The sequence below is a fragment of the Solea senegalensis genome, linkage group LG1 (assembly GCF_019176455.1).
Source record: "Solea senegalensis isolate Sse05_10M linkage group LG1, IFAPA_SoseM_1, whole genome shotgun sequence".
Classification (NCBI taxonomy): domain Eukaryota; kingdom Metazoa; phylum Chordata; class Actinopteri; order Pleuronectiformes; family Soleidae; genus Solea; species Solea senegalensis.
The window spans coordinates 11670471-11684468 of record NC_058021.1 but is presented as its reverse complement, the minus strand read 5'-3'; the positions used below and the strand labels follow the sequence as shown (position 1 = coordinate 11684468).

The 13998-nt window shown below is 44.7% G+C and overlaps 2 protein-coding genes and 1 non-coding gene across 3 annotated transcripts; 1 reads left to right on the top strand and 2 right to left on the bottom strand.

Annotated features, from left to right (window-relative positions):
* Positions 1-63: 63 nt before the first annotated feature.
* On the bottom strand, positions 64-5422 carry chrng (cholinergic receptor, nicotinic, gamma). Its single transcript, XM_044053693.1, has 12 exons — positions 5287-5422; positions 4486-4622; positions 4347-4391; positions 4092-4216; positions 3533-3688; positions 3115-3212; positions 2815-3015; positions 2067-2181; positions 1869-1983; positions 1499-1754; positions 751-884; positions 64-669 (listed from the first exon to the last, which is right to left on the bottom strand). The coding sequence occupies exons 1-12, from the start codon at positions 5402-5404 to the stop codon at positions 466-468; spliced, it is 1704 nt and encodes a 567-aa protein (XP_043909628.1). The 5' UTR covers positions 5405-5422; the 3' UTR covers positions 64-465.
* Positions 968-1039, top strand: trnaw-cca. Its single transcript has one exon. It is a non-coding gene; the product is annotated as a tRNA-Trp (tRNA).
* A 1929-nt stretch (positions 5423-7351) lies between the features above and the next one.
* On the bottom strand, positions 7352-13269 carry prss56 (serine protease 56). Its single transcript, XM_044012210.1, has 14 exons — positions 12929-13269; positions 11724-11882; positions 11349-11603; positions 10946-11135; positions 10740-10848; positions 10498-10654; positions 10222-10364; positions 9977-10136; positions 9692-9880; positions 9372-9563; positions 9069-9274; positions 8100-8673; positions 7903-8009; positions 7352-7811 (listed from the first exon to the last, which is right to left on the bottom strand). Exons 1-14 carry the CDS (start codon positions 13026-13028, stop codon positions 7638-7640), a joined length of 2715 nt encoding a protein of 904 aa, XP_043868145.1. The 5' UTR covers positions 13029-13269; the 3' UTR covers positions 7352-7637.
* Positions 13270-13998: the final 729 nt, after the last annotated feature.

Here is a 13998-nt window from a genome sequence, read left to right as displayed (position 1 = left end):
GGAGCTGCACAATGGCACTGTGTTTAATCTAAGGGGGTTGCCTTTAAAAAAAAACACAAGAGACACATTTCAGAGATGTTTTTAATGATATAACCACACGATTATAACAGAACTCCATTTTTCTTAATAATTGTTCTCTGTTTACATGTGTGATCATGAGGCGTCCCAAAAATAAACGTCCTGTAAACACTGTGCTGAAAACCTTTCGACATTTCTCAGCAGCGTCATGCATCGTTATGGATCAAGCATGGCGTCCACGCGAGAGCGGCGGACGTCCGCTGAACCCCTGTCACAGTCCACACATCCACAGTAGCGGCTGACGCCTGTGCAGAAAATACACATACAGCTGTATTTTCTACTTTCTCAGTCACTAGTGACAGATCCGTGACAGATGCCGTCAGATTTTCACTTTGGTTAAAGTGATCAAAAGACACGATTTCTCCCGTTTCAGCCCAGCACGTCTGCTCACATTCTATTCTCAGTGATATCAGAGAAATTGTTCAGTGGAGGGAGATACTTCTTTGGATCGCCAAGGAAGGGCGAGGAGGGCGGCTGGTTGAAGTGGCCCATCAGGAAGATCCCAATTGTGCCCATAAAAAATGCCAATGTCATGACAATGAAGCAAACTCTGTCGATCACCCGGGCCACCAGGAACCACTCTTCGTTCTCCTGCATTGTGGACAGAGGGCAGAGATTGGAACTGATACTTCCACCTGAGAAGATGAGTAATTGCACAAATGCACAACTCACATTCTGGAAGTTGTTTTTCTGTCGTGCGGTCTCAGCGATATGCTTGCAGGAGGCCACACACTGCTTCAGCTCTGGAGAGGCCCTCGCCAGACTGGCACCAAGCTGCTCAGCTGTGCCCGACTCCAGCCCATTGTCTGGGGTCCAAATTGGACCGGATTACCATGTGGTTACAAAGTTAAACATACTTTCACATTTTCATTTCAGAACACTGAAACAAGACCTCGTGGCGCAACGGTAGCGCGTCTGACTCCAGATCAGAAGGTTGCGTGTTCAAATCACGTCGGGGTCAAAAGTTTGGCAACCCATGGGAAGGGAACTCAGCTTATAACTGCAGGGTTGGTGATTTGAATCCCTGTAGAACAGTAAAAAGGGCTGCAGTACCCACTGCTCCTAACTCTAGGAAGGTTTCTAGAGGATGAGTTAAATGCAGAGAAGGAATTTCCCCTGTGGTTCTGATAAAGAAGGTACTTATACAAGCTACATTTCTACATAAAAAGACTATTTGTTGTCTAGCATACTTTTTAAAGACATCATTTGCAGTGTCATCTCTGCTATAACTTCAAGGAATGAAGAAAGAAAGCAGTGTGTTGTCTTTTGTTTTTCATTTATATTGTATATACTCATATGTTCTGCTGCCGAAGCTCTGGGGGAACCAAATAAGATACAAGACAACAGGTTCCCATGATTCCACACTGCTTACCAACTAGGTCTTTTGGAGAAATGACATACTGTGCATTTAAATACTTACGAATCTTCTCCAATACTGATTTCATCAATCCATTCCTTTCTTTGAGTCTGGCAAACATGAGTTCAGAGCGAGCTGTTTTCATCACATATTCCTCCGCCTTAGAGATGAGGGTCATGGAGCTGCGGCGTCGGCAGGGAACCAGGAAGACATTGTTCCTGCCCGCAGTCAGAGTTTCGCCATTTTCACTTCTTGTGTTGTTCGGTGTCCAGGGTTGCATCTGCATCTTCAGCAGTCGAGGCAAGATGTTGAGGAAGATCTGAAAGTGACGGCAGGTCAAAGGTTAATCCAGCGGCAAACAGACTGAGGGAGACTTCACAGTGTGGCTGCTCAGTGGCTGCTTAATTCAAAAGCCTCTCAGGAAAAACATCACCTTTCTGACTTTGTCCGTCATTATGTGAGTGTTGGGGGTTCTCAGGGACACGTTGAGGACGATCACACAGTTCATCACAACCATGGTCGTCACTGACATCACAAACATCAGATACCTGTTAGAAGAAGAAAACAAACCACATCTCATTGAGCGCCGCTTTCAGTCAACATGGAAACTTTGAACTGAAGTCATGCTTACTTTCCAATAAGAGGAACAGCTTTTGAAGTCTCTGGAACCTTCTTAGCAATAAGGAGGAGGAACACAGTCTGGCCCAGAAGGGTTGCTATAGACATTGTGCACTTCTGTCCACCAGCTGCAAATAAGCAAATCCACAACATTCCCATTCAGGTTTTGTCCATTAAAAGATGACTGATGGAAGTTTCACATCTTGTGCAGGCAGACGTCTGTCTTTTCACGTTCTGAGGTTAACGTGAAGAAAATTGAAATGAGGGGAAATGCAGAGGACTGGTAAGACAGAAGTTTGGCTGCTCCAACATGAGGGTATTCATTCATTCACAGTTACACCTGTTCAACTTCATGTTATCACAATAATCTAATCAGCCAATCACACGGCAGCAACTCAATGAATTTTTAGACTTGGACAAGAAGACCAGCCAAAGTTCAAACTGAGCATCAGACTGGGGAAGAAAGGTGATTTAAGTGACTTTGAACATCATAGGTTTGGTGCCACACAGGGCAGGATTCTGAATATTTCAGGGACTGCTAAAGGACCAAAAAAGAGAAAATACCAGCTAAACGGCGGATCTGTGGGCCAAAATGCCTTGACCATGACAGGCGCCAGAGGAGAATGGTTGTAGAAGACACCTCTCTGAATTTGGAATAACTTTTCAAATCTTAGAGATGATGGGCTACAGCAGGAGAAGACCACAACGGCTGCCAATGAAATGAACACTGAGTAAAAATACTCATAGACGGGGAAAAAGACCTTTGGCGGGTAAATAGTAGACGAGCAGGCCGAGGGAGGAGAAGAGCACGCAGGGAGCAATCATGTTGATGACGTAGAACAGGGGCTTTCGCTGGATGATAAGGAAGAAGACCACCTCCTGATACTCGCGCTCGTCCTCATTGTACTGAGTGTTGATCACTTTCTTAGCCGGCCTGTGTTTGATGACCCACTCGCCATTTTCTGCCAACAAATGGCACAAAAAAACATTTGACAGCTTGTTCTGTTGACTTAACCATTTAAAAATCCTTAATGTACAAGTTCATATCATTTCATCTGTACCTGTGAAAGCCTCTGGATCGATATCCACCCACTCCAGTGTCTGGTTGTCCTCCTGTTTGAGCACCATTTCGATCTCGTTGGAGCTGTAAGTCTGAGAGCTGCACACATAGGAGAAAACATGTGGTCGGTCTCCACAGCAAACACACAAGCATTAATTAACTTGTACAGCGGGCTGCAGCAGTGAAAAGGGACCATGAATGAAGGAGGCTTTGTCACTGCTTTGGACTCTGTAGTTTGTTTGAGTACAAAGGAACCTGACACGCAGACAAACAGGGCTGTGGCTGACATTAGAAAAACACTGAAGTTGAAGGTAAATAAAATGATTATATGTGCTTTTTCCTTTTCTGCACAAGAAAGAATTGTTTGATTCTGTTCACTGGACAACCATTAAAACCCAACAGGTGATGCCTTCTCTCACCGGAAAACCATAGTGCAATTCTGCCAGTCAAAGGGAAAGTAGTTGATTGTGATGCTGCAAGCGCTGCGGTAGATGGCAGGAGGCAGCCAATACACGCAGCCATTAGGAGACACCAGTGCATTGCAGTAAAGTGCAACCTCGAACTGTCCATCCACACTGTAGACCCGGGAGAAAAGAGAGAGACACCGACATTTGCTGACAATTACAATGCACACATTGGGCTTTAATAATAAAATAATCTTTTAATAATGAAAAGTCCAAGAAATAAAGCTGCCGTACACTGCTTCACTCATTTTCCAACATATAGTACAATTTACAAGGACAACAAATCTGTATGTTAATTAAAATACAGCTTCAAGCCTTCAGTCTAATATCCTTGTCTTTATCTTACATACATATAAAAGGTTTATTCTAACAATATTTATCTTAAAGTGATAATACATTTGTATAAACACACTTAGGGATAGCATTTAAAGACCCTCCTAAATGTCACACACTGGCCTTTTAAATGAGCAAATAAACAATTGGCTCCTTTATTAATAAAGGTTGATGCACTCACTTATTCTCCAGTATGATGTCCGGCAGCCAAATGCTCTTAGAGGGGACGCGTAGCTCAGAGGTGATGTTCCCATACAGAGCTGACCTGGGCGGCTGATCCCATCTCAGCCTGTAGTCACACCATTGCTACACACAGGAGAAAAACTGTGAATTTGACTTTAGAGTACGTTTTTTGCAAATGCACGACAATAAAATGCCCCATCATCTCAAAGCAGTAAGTAGATATGTGTGTGTGTGTGTGTGTGTGTGTGATCACCAGCTCTATCCAAACGCTGGTCGTCAGGGCCTCTTCCTTTTCATTCTGAGGAGAGAGAGAGAGAAAGAGAGAGTGGTGAAGACCATGGAAACTCAACGGCCCCTAAATCAGAAACACCAGCAGGGTGAAGCTCACCCACCAGGGAGATGAGGTTGGTGAGTGTCATCTTGATGTCGACCGGAGTGATGTCCCCACTCCTCTCCATGGGACGCACGTTCTTGTTGTAGCCCTTCATCAAATCCCTGAAAAGTTCCCCTTCGAGGTTGACAGCCGATGCTACAAACACGCACACGCACAAGTGTTGGCACAGAGCATTCAGTCAATCTCACATATTATATGGTAACCAGTTTGTGCAAAGTCTCAGGTGGCTCTGGGGAAGAAAAACCTTGTGACGCAGGCTGAGGATGACTCAAATGTTAGGGCTTCTGCTGAACTCTGTGTATTTCATTACCAATTAACAACAGGCAATTTGGTTTGTCAAACAAACTGTTGCTGCAGAACAGTAAACTAGTTAAGAAACTCATGTAACAAGAGACTGTACAGTAAAACACATTAATGTATAGCACAACAACGTACCAGTCTGATTTGCCAGCACAAACAACTGAGTGACAATGTACTATATTTGTCACAAAAGATCCGTCCTTGTTCTACCGTGACTCAGCCGCTCATGGTTTTTTGAACATTGCTATTTACTGTATAATTTACAATTAAAGCCATCTGGGAGAACAGTGTCACATTTAAATGTAAACCTAAGCACACAGGAAAATGAGTAACACAGAGAGTATGTAAGTTCAAATCAAAGTTAGATGGAATAGTAATTGAAATATGGCGTGACTGTGCGCCATATGATGTAACGATAGTGTGGAGCGTATAAAAGGCGAACATTTCTAGTATTGTTTCTAACAAACCTGGAAGCAGGTTAATGATGCAGCTTTCCTACCTGTGGCAGAAATCATAAAGAGAAGGAGTAGAGTTCCAGAATCCATCAGTGGCTGTGTTTGTGCTACACTGTCTGACACAAAGCAGTGATCACCAATGTGATAAACACCAACAGTCATAGTGTAACTGGCACTTGGCCTGTGTCTCCCTTTCTCTCTCTCTCTCTTCTCTCTCTCTCTTTCTCCTCCTTTGTGTGTGCACGTGCATGTGTGCGTGTGTGTGTGTGTGTGTGTGCATTAGTGTGTGTTTCCCAGCAGACATTCGAGCTGAGAGATGAGGTTTAGAGGAATGATTGGAGGCTGGAGGGGGGCAGTTGATGATTGTTAGGGGTTAAATCCAAGAGTGTATTTCCAGTACTGCATAGCCAGCTGTCACAACACACACACACACACACACACACACACATTGACTACCATTCATTTGGACAACCTAACTAAAGCAAGAAACCTAAACATAACCATAACCAGTCAATGCCTTACCCTAACCTTAATCTATAACCACAATTCAAATCTTAGCCCTAAACATATAAAAAACACAACCACTTCCTCAGAAATGAGGTTCTGCCTCATTAGGACCAGGTTTTGGTTTCCATGAGTATTGGTCAGTGTTTATTTGTTTATGTCAAAAAAGAGGTAACAAATACACACACACTAATGACAGGCTGCAAATGGGTCAGCAACCTCCACAAAGCCTGGTCAGTCATCACGGAGAGTGTGCTGTAAATGGCTGAGACTTATCACCTGTTCTCTGGTTCACTGTACTATTTTTTTTTTTGAAAAACCTTTGTGTCTCACACAAATTGTGTGGCTGCATGCTTGTTCGCATCTAATCTCCCCGTCTGTTATTCTTTCACCGTAGAGATCACAATTAGCTGTGGCCTCCACTGGAAAAAGCTGTTAAACTAGCTTATTATAGATCAACGTCCTCAAAGTGTCTGTGGTTTGTCTCTGTGTGGACGCGTGAATGACAGCAGACAGGTGCCGACGAGAACGACAATGCAGTATGCTTGTATGCTGTGCTGCGACACTGGAGTGCAGCCATGGCTACAATGCCTTCTCTCTCTCTGTGTGTGTGTGTGTGTGTGTCTATAGTAGGCTGTGAGGACACATTTTGATACAAACTTATTTTTGTGGGGACATTTTGACCTTGTGGGGACATTTCTGGTGGTCATCACATCGCTTTAGGGGTTAACACTTGGTTTCAATTGGGTTAAATGTTAGGGTTAGGGGCTTATGACTATGATTGTCCTCACTAAGACTGCTGTATAAGAATGTGTGTGTGTGTGAGAGAGAGAGCGACAGATTCCCACACACTTATCAACACAAGTCAGGGGCAGAAGTTGATGAGTTTAAACAGAGGTGTGTGTGTGCGTGTTAAATCAGATGAAACACTCCTCATCCCGACCTATCCATCATTTAGAACCTTAGCTGGGCCAAAACTACCCAAGAACAGTTGTAAGATTTCAGGCCACGTTTGATTTATTTTGGCTCCTCAGTCCGATCACCACAGTAGTAGTTGCAGACATTGGTCGACTCAACACACAGCTACTGCTACTGAAACTGCAACGTGAAGGCGTCACTTCCTCCACAAACAGCTGCCTCTACTTACGATGTTTTGACAGACAAATGCGTGTCTCCAAAGGTCAGTCTCCCATTTTAACAACCCATCCTGGAAATAAGAAGGGAAAGCGGGGAGAGGACTGGTCACCACAGCACAGCAGCTGAGGTGTTTATGGTAAAGATTAGCCTTTACGGGGTCAAAGGACTGAGGTCAATCTGGGGTCATGAAAGAAACCATGCAGCACTGAAACCTGTCCCGAGACAGAATGTTTGGATGTGAAATACTGCAGGATTAGCATGATTAATTAGAAGCTTAATACAGCTTAATACAGAATTAGTACAGATAACTATACATATATGTATATATACACACGTATATATACACATACTTATATATAATATATATTTATATGTATATATACTGTATATATATATGCGAAACACCAAATCATGAATAACATTTATTTTTACATAATGTAAAATGTATATATAAACAATTTATTTTTACAAAAATACAAAGGCTTTTCTCTATACAAATAAATATGTTATGCATAACAATAACATGTGTCATATACACAGTCAACAGGCTCAACCTTTGCGAAAGACAATATGGATTTCTCATTCCTCATTTTGTACAGATTCATAAGTTAGAAAAGGACGTGTGTGTCTCCATAATTGGGTCGATACATTCATGGCCGTGTTTCCATTTAGAGGCAGGTAAAAACAAAAGGATACAACAAAGGTTTTTTTTTTTTTATGCCTCGACAAGAGTCTTGATCTCTTTACTGTATTTTCACGTCTTGAGAGCCTCCAGTGCCACAGCAATGATCCTCGGTACGCTGCGGTAGAACGACTCATTCTCCAGACCGACCAGCGTGTAGAAGGTTAACGGTCGTCCTCCCACTAAGGCTCTGACTCGAGCCTGAAAAAGTCCCCGATCATTCTTGGAATTCAGATCAACTAACACCTAGACAAAAGACAGACCCCATGAAACAGATCAAATGTTATAAACGGATGGGAATTATTGTTCTCCACCACTTTACATTTACTCTTTTTACCTCTTGGAAATTCATGTGCAGGTTTTTGTTTGGGATGTTTAGGACCCAGCCGTAGGATTCTTTGAGTTGGTTGACTTGCTGTGAGGATTCTCTCACTCCAGGACAAACTACAGCAGAAATAAAAACATTTAAACATGAAATATGGTACATTTCTAAAGGATGTAAAGGAGGTTGTCGGCACTGTTTTTGGCACATACTTTTCCCACTGGCTCCAGGTGTCTGCCTCTTGCGGCGGCTCCTGTAATTTCTCTGAAGACTTGGAGCTTTCACAGCATGCACAGTTAGTCTGAGGTCAGCAGAAATGTCTGCATGGTCTGTTTCAGCAACTGTGTGTAGGATATTTGTGGACTGAACTGGAAGAGGTAAAGCTAAAGACTTTAATTCTGCTCCGTCTCCAGTCTCAACAAAAGTAGTATCCTCAGATGTGGTGCTCCACGCCACATCGGGAAAATCGTCTCTGTTCAATGAGGTCTCACTTTGTGACATATCATTCGCCACGGTCCCCTCTTGTGTCCTTAATTTCTGAATTTCAGTCATCAAAGCCTTGAGAAGTGACCAAGGCTCCTGAGATTCCTCAGATAAGGACCAGGAGTTGCCGTGGATCACTTTCCCAGGGTAAGAAGTGGGATAGATGCTGGAAGACTCTTTCTTCAGGTAGTCAGTGTCCAGGTGCAGGACGGGAGGAGCAGCTCTGGAGTCAAGCTTTGAGCGCAGAGCTGCGATAACGGATCTATATTGTCCTTCTAGTTGATGCACGGAGGAGTCGTCTGTCTGGAGGTGAAAATACAGTTTGATATTAGTATCAGCTTAAATTAAACCCACATCGAGACCAGCCATGCAATTTCATTTAATACAAACATTTACCATGTTTACTTCCTCTTGCTCGTGTGAAATGTTAAAGCTGCAGTGTGTAACCTCTGATGACTTTTATGTGTTATTATTCTGCCTCCGTTTGGTCTTTGTGAACAGAAACAGTGTAAAATAGTTTAGAATTGAGGAGTTTGAAAATTCTGGACATTTTATATTTAAAAGTTACATAAGTCTAGAAAGAGGCCTTTGCACTTTGAATCTTAAGGAATGATACAAAACTATTTTCACATATATATATATATATATATATATATATATGTATATAGCTGTGCTTTAATATTCAATTAACAATCCACCTGTAAAAAAATGCTGTGCTCCTTTAGTGCCGTTAAGGAGGAGACGTCTGTGCTCGTGTCAGAGAGCTGTTGTTTGTCCAGGTCCTCCGCCATGTTCTTCAAGTATTTCTCCCAGTCATCGACCAAAGGGCCAACCTCTTCAAATAAAGCAGGAGGGACTGGAGAAGGACCCTGCTCTTCAGGCTCCACAGCTCCACCTAGCTGTTCTGCAAAAAATGAGGCAACTATTAAAACCAACAACACCAATAAACCTAGTGAAAGAAAGTTGTACTGTAAACATCTATAAAGCTGCCGCTGATGTACCTTCAATCTGTGCGAGAAAGTGGCTCACGCCCAGGTCTCTCCTCTCTCTGGTGTGAGTGAACGCCGTGCTGTAGATGTGTTCCACAAGCTGCGGCAGAGTCTGGGTGAAGAACGTCAAGTCCACCTTGTCCCTGATGTAGTCCTCCGCTCTCTGAAGTAGGTCCAACAGGGTTTGCAGGAATGAACGCATCTCTAGGCGGAAGAGAGTGGACATTCGTTCAGAAACCTCTGCATTACAGAGGCATTTTTACAAAGAAAAAAACAAAACATAACACAGTATATTCATCCTCGACCAGGGTGTTCTTAAAATGATTACTTACGGCATTTCTTGAAGCGCGTGAGGCATTTGTCCTCGGCCATTCGGCTGCAAGCGCTGGCAGATTGGCCGCGGGGACAGGCCAGGGTGTAGAAGTGACACATAGAGCTGAATTCTGACCTTTGTTCCTCTTCTGTCATTTCTGTTGTCTTCAAAAGCTCTGGACATGTTGGCTCTCGGCTCCCAGATGACTCTTAAAAACATTATAAATTATATATGTTAGTATAGGGTTATACATATTTTAATATTGAGATATGCTGTTCAGTGTACAGTCAAAAATATAACTCACTCTGTATCTCTGCCTGAATCCAGTCAGCGTAAGCAGAGACCCGTGTGTAGACCCCAGGCTTGCCCTTCTCTCCACAGCCGTCTCCCCAGGAAGTGATGCCATGGAGCTGGAACCGACCAGAAATCCGGTCCTGGTAGATCAGGGGACCTCCAGAATCTCCCTACAGGTTAGAAGAGACATCAAAATTAAAATTTTATATGGTAAATTAAGGTTTTGTCAGATTAGTAAATGCTGGTCTACACAACCTGACAGGAGTCAATGCCTCCAGAAAGGTATCCAGCACACAGCATGGTGTTGGTGACCAGCTCTTTCCCAAGCGCACTCTTACAAGTGCTCTGAGGCAGCAGGGGAACCTTCGCCTCCATCACAACATCAGCAGATGGTCCGTCTGCAAATATAAAAGTGCACACGGAAACATTACATGTAGAGTTGGATGAAGTGTGATTAAACATGATGCAAGAAAATAGAGAAAAGCAAAGCTTGCTGACAGAAAAGTGATACATCATTTGCCATCCACTCACCCTCATAGAGGGAACCCCAGCCTGCCACCAGACATGGGCTGCCAGTAGGGGGCTCCATGCCAGAGGGGAGACACACAGGAGTGACATGTTCAGACAGAACCACTGGTGATGTCAGCTCCACCAGGGCGATATCATTATTAAATGTCTTTGGATTGAACTGCAGAAGGAGGAGAGAGTTTGCTTTATTTGTTGTAAGGAACTGATTTCATGCTGATTTTTGATTCCGGCTGAGCGGTAATCACCTTAGGATGAGGGATGATGCGGTTCACTTTGAGAACTTGCTCATCAGGGTCAGTCTTGGTGATGTCAAACTCCCCCACCACAGCCGTCCAGTAGCTCTCACTGCGACTGCTGCAGAGGTCAGGACAGTAGGAGAGGAAGAATGATTTCTAATGCTACAGATCAAATCAAAACTCCCTCTTTCTCTGCATCACACGTGAAAACTCACCCAGCGAAACAGTGTGCAGCAGTGACCACCCAGGAGCTGTCCACCAGAACCCCTCCACACATCAGACTACCATCCACCTGCAGGTTGACCAGCCAGGGCCAGCTGCCCGGAGGAGCAGGGGAGCCGCCCACAATCCTGGAACGAGGCTGAGTGACGTTTTCCACCATGGATGATCTCTGACCACACACTGCTGCTGGGACAGAGAGACATTGATAGTTAACAAGTGTAACAAAGCCTCTAATCTAGGTGAAAAAAAGGATAATCCATCTGCTCACTGGCCACTTTATTGGGGAAAACTGCTTAACACATATCACCCAATCACATGGCAGCAAATTCTGCACCTAATAAAGTTGAGTGTACAAGTAAATGCATGTTTTTTTAAGTGATCTTGGGTATCTCTTACCCTGAGCATGTGTCTGAGTAGCAGGTTCCAGGTTCTGCATCGTGTTGAGCAGACTGCACTGGAGGACATGGGCACTGCAGCTCTCTCCCATGATCCTAATACAGCTCTCCTTGTCCAGGTCACCAGGCGGACAGCGGTGCTGGTAGTATGCACAGGCCTGGCTCAGAGCCCAACTCCGCTCTGCCTCATCTTGAAGTTTCTGGGCCTTAAAGATGATGTCACAGCTGGGCTCTGATAAGGCACTGGCAGGAGACACTGTGGGACAAAACGAAGGAACTGTGTGTTTTTCACCATTCAACCATTCAGTAGTGACACTGGGCAGAGTGAACTAAAGACGATATGGGATATGGGAATTAAAAGTGATGCTGTACTTACAGCAGGATCCCGACAGTTGCCCACAGTCCTGAAACAAACAGGGAGCACAACCCCTGCAGCCGGCCTCAGTCCGACTTCTCTCAGACGATGCACGTTCGAGTGCAGACAGGGCACTCGTCATGGCAGCCTCGAGAACCACAGTGCCACGATCCGACAGTGCTGCAGAAAAAGGGAGAGGTTTTATTTACGTATCGGCCGTACCACTCAGTATTGTGTATACCTCGGACATCATCAGTAACCATTGTAACCTTTGTGACATCCTGGACTAATAACAGGATCTTTAATTCTGACAAAGTTTTGAAAACCTTCCATGTAGGATTTGCTGTGTGAACATTACGTTTGTATGTGAGAAGTAACTCGAACTCTCCCTTTCTCATATGTGCGCACGGGTGTGTGAGTTTCCCCCTTTTTCTCATGCTGCTCTTTGAGCTCATTGGCATCGCGTTGGGGAAGCACACTGGTGACGCTCCTACAGACACACACACATCAAATGGGCCGCCGGCCCTGCAGCCCCCCCTCTGTGCCGCAGCACATCACAGGATAGGCCACGGACAGCAACAATGCTGATTGAAGACTTAATTAGAAGGCCAGGGCTGAGCGGGCAGAGAGAGACTGGTGAGGCAGAGACAGACCGTGGGGGCACGGGCTGGCAGCCCTCAGGCAGCGAGGACCCCGAGACCCTTGTTCTGACAAGTCTAAAAACACACACTGCCATCACTAACTGTTTGTATGAAGGTTCTGCTGTGCTCAGCACTTTGGCCACAGACGACCAGATGTCCTCCACCAGACAAGTTATTCTGCTCTAGTTTTCTGACAGCTCTGCATGAGCAAGTGACAAAATGATCCTTTTCTGTAATGCTTTGTAAAGCACTTTAGTCTGGTGCTTAGTCTGGAGTTTCTCTGCATCATAGGACGCATGCAGTGTTGAAAACCTCCTGCTTTAAGTGTATATTTATCCAGACATAAGAACAATTATTAAGAAAGTGCTGTAGGTCTACACAAGGTCAAAGGTCCAACTTGCAAAAGATGTGCATGACACTGAAATCAGGATCGCCAGATTTGAGCTTCTAAAGATTTTATTTCCTATATTTTTAATTGGTTATAGGAAGTGAGACCAGATGTATTGTTTTATCTCTAACATGTACTGTTGGGCTGACTCTTAACTGAGAAATTATTAATTTATAAGTTTAGAGAAAAAAAACTACCTTTCAGAGCACTCTGGGGCATCCTGTAGACCTCTCTTCTTGCCGGGGCTCCCAGCAAGCAGTCCAGCCCCATAAACAGCAGTGAGGTCAGCAGCAGCATGGCTTCACAGCATTAGACCCCCCCACTTGTCAGTGACAACAGGATGAACGCACAGAAAACAGGCGACAGGGCTGAAGAGGATGCAGGAGAAGAGGTCTTTCAGGTCCTGATTGTTTGGTGGCTCTCTAACCGTCTCCCTCCTCCTGACTCGCTGGGCTCTCTCCCTCACTGTGGAGCAGGGCATCTGTCTGTAAGTTTACTTAGACGAACAATAGGTGGCTGGAGTGGTCCCTGATATATAGAGAGCCCCCAGGGGAACACTAGTAAGAGGGAGGGGGATCGGATAGGAAAGAGAGGGCGAGGGGGAGGGAGGAGGGGGAATAAATGCTCCCATGGCCAATACACAAACAGATGAATTCATTAGGACTGTGACAGCAAATCGGGTGCAACTTGCCAAGGCTGAACATTACAAAGAGGTTTGGTTCTATGAAAGGAGACAGAGGGAGGGAGAGCTATACGGATTGGGAGGGGGGGAAAGGGGGAGGACAGTGTGATTGGCTGGGCGGCAGTGAAGGGGGTGTTGTTTGAATTAATTAATGTGAAAGACAAGAGGGAGAAGGTTATGCAGATAAGGATATGGGCTGATGTGACACAGGAGCGGAGCAGTGGAATGCACAGCGAGACAGAAACATCGTCAACGAGCATCTGAACCTGAGAGTGTGAGTGTGAGTGGTGCGTGCAGGAGATGGAGGGAGGTTGAGTGACAGAGGGAGTGTGAGAGAGTGGGAGAGGGAAGTGTCTGCCATTCTGCGTGTCCCCTCAAAGAGAGCATTGTCTCCGGTGTCCCTCTGAGGATGCCCACATCAAAGCTGTCCGCCGGGCATCACTTGGCCGCCGCCTCCATTGATCACTTACAGTGCTTTATCTGCCCCATTAAAATATTGTCAGTTCACATCACTTTTGTCTTTCTCTGCTGAACTCAGCTTTTGTTACATAAAGATACATTAAAAGAGTGTTTATGAACATGAGA

Bases quoted from the DNA above. Each gene is read 5' to 3' on its own strand.
- chrng (XM_044053693.1), bottom strand. From the start codon at position 5,404: ATGACTGTTGGTGTTTATCACATTGGTGATCACTGCTTTGTGTCAGAC. The intron at 4,392-4,485 runs GTGGGTGAGCTT...CTCTCTCCTCAG, and splicing joins TCACCAACCTCATCTCCCTG to AATGAAAAGGAAGAGGCCCT. The intron at 2,182-2,814 runs GTCTTTTTCCCC...GCTTATTTGCAG, and splicing joins CTACTATTTACCCGCCAAAG to CTGGTGGACAGAAGTGCACA.
- prss56 (XM_044012210.1), bottom strand. From the start codon at position 13,028: ATGCTGCTGCTGACCTCACTGCTGTTTATGGGGCTGGACTGCTTGCTG. The intron at 9,881-9,976 runs GTGAGTTATATT...AATGTTTTTAAG, and splicing joins GATTCAGGCAGAGATACAGA to AGTCATCTGGGAGCCGAGAG. The intron at 8,010-8,099 runs GTATGTGCCAAA...TTTCTGCTGTAG, and splicing joins ACCTGGAGCCAGTGGGAAAA to TTTGTCCTGGAGTGAGAGAA.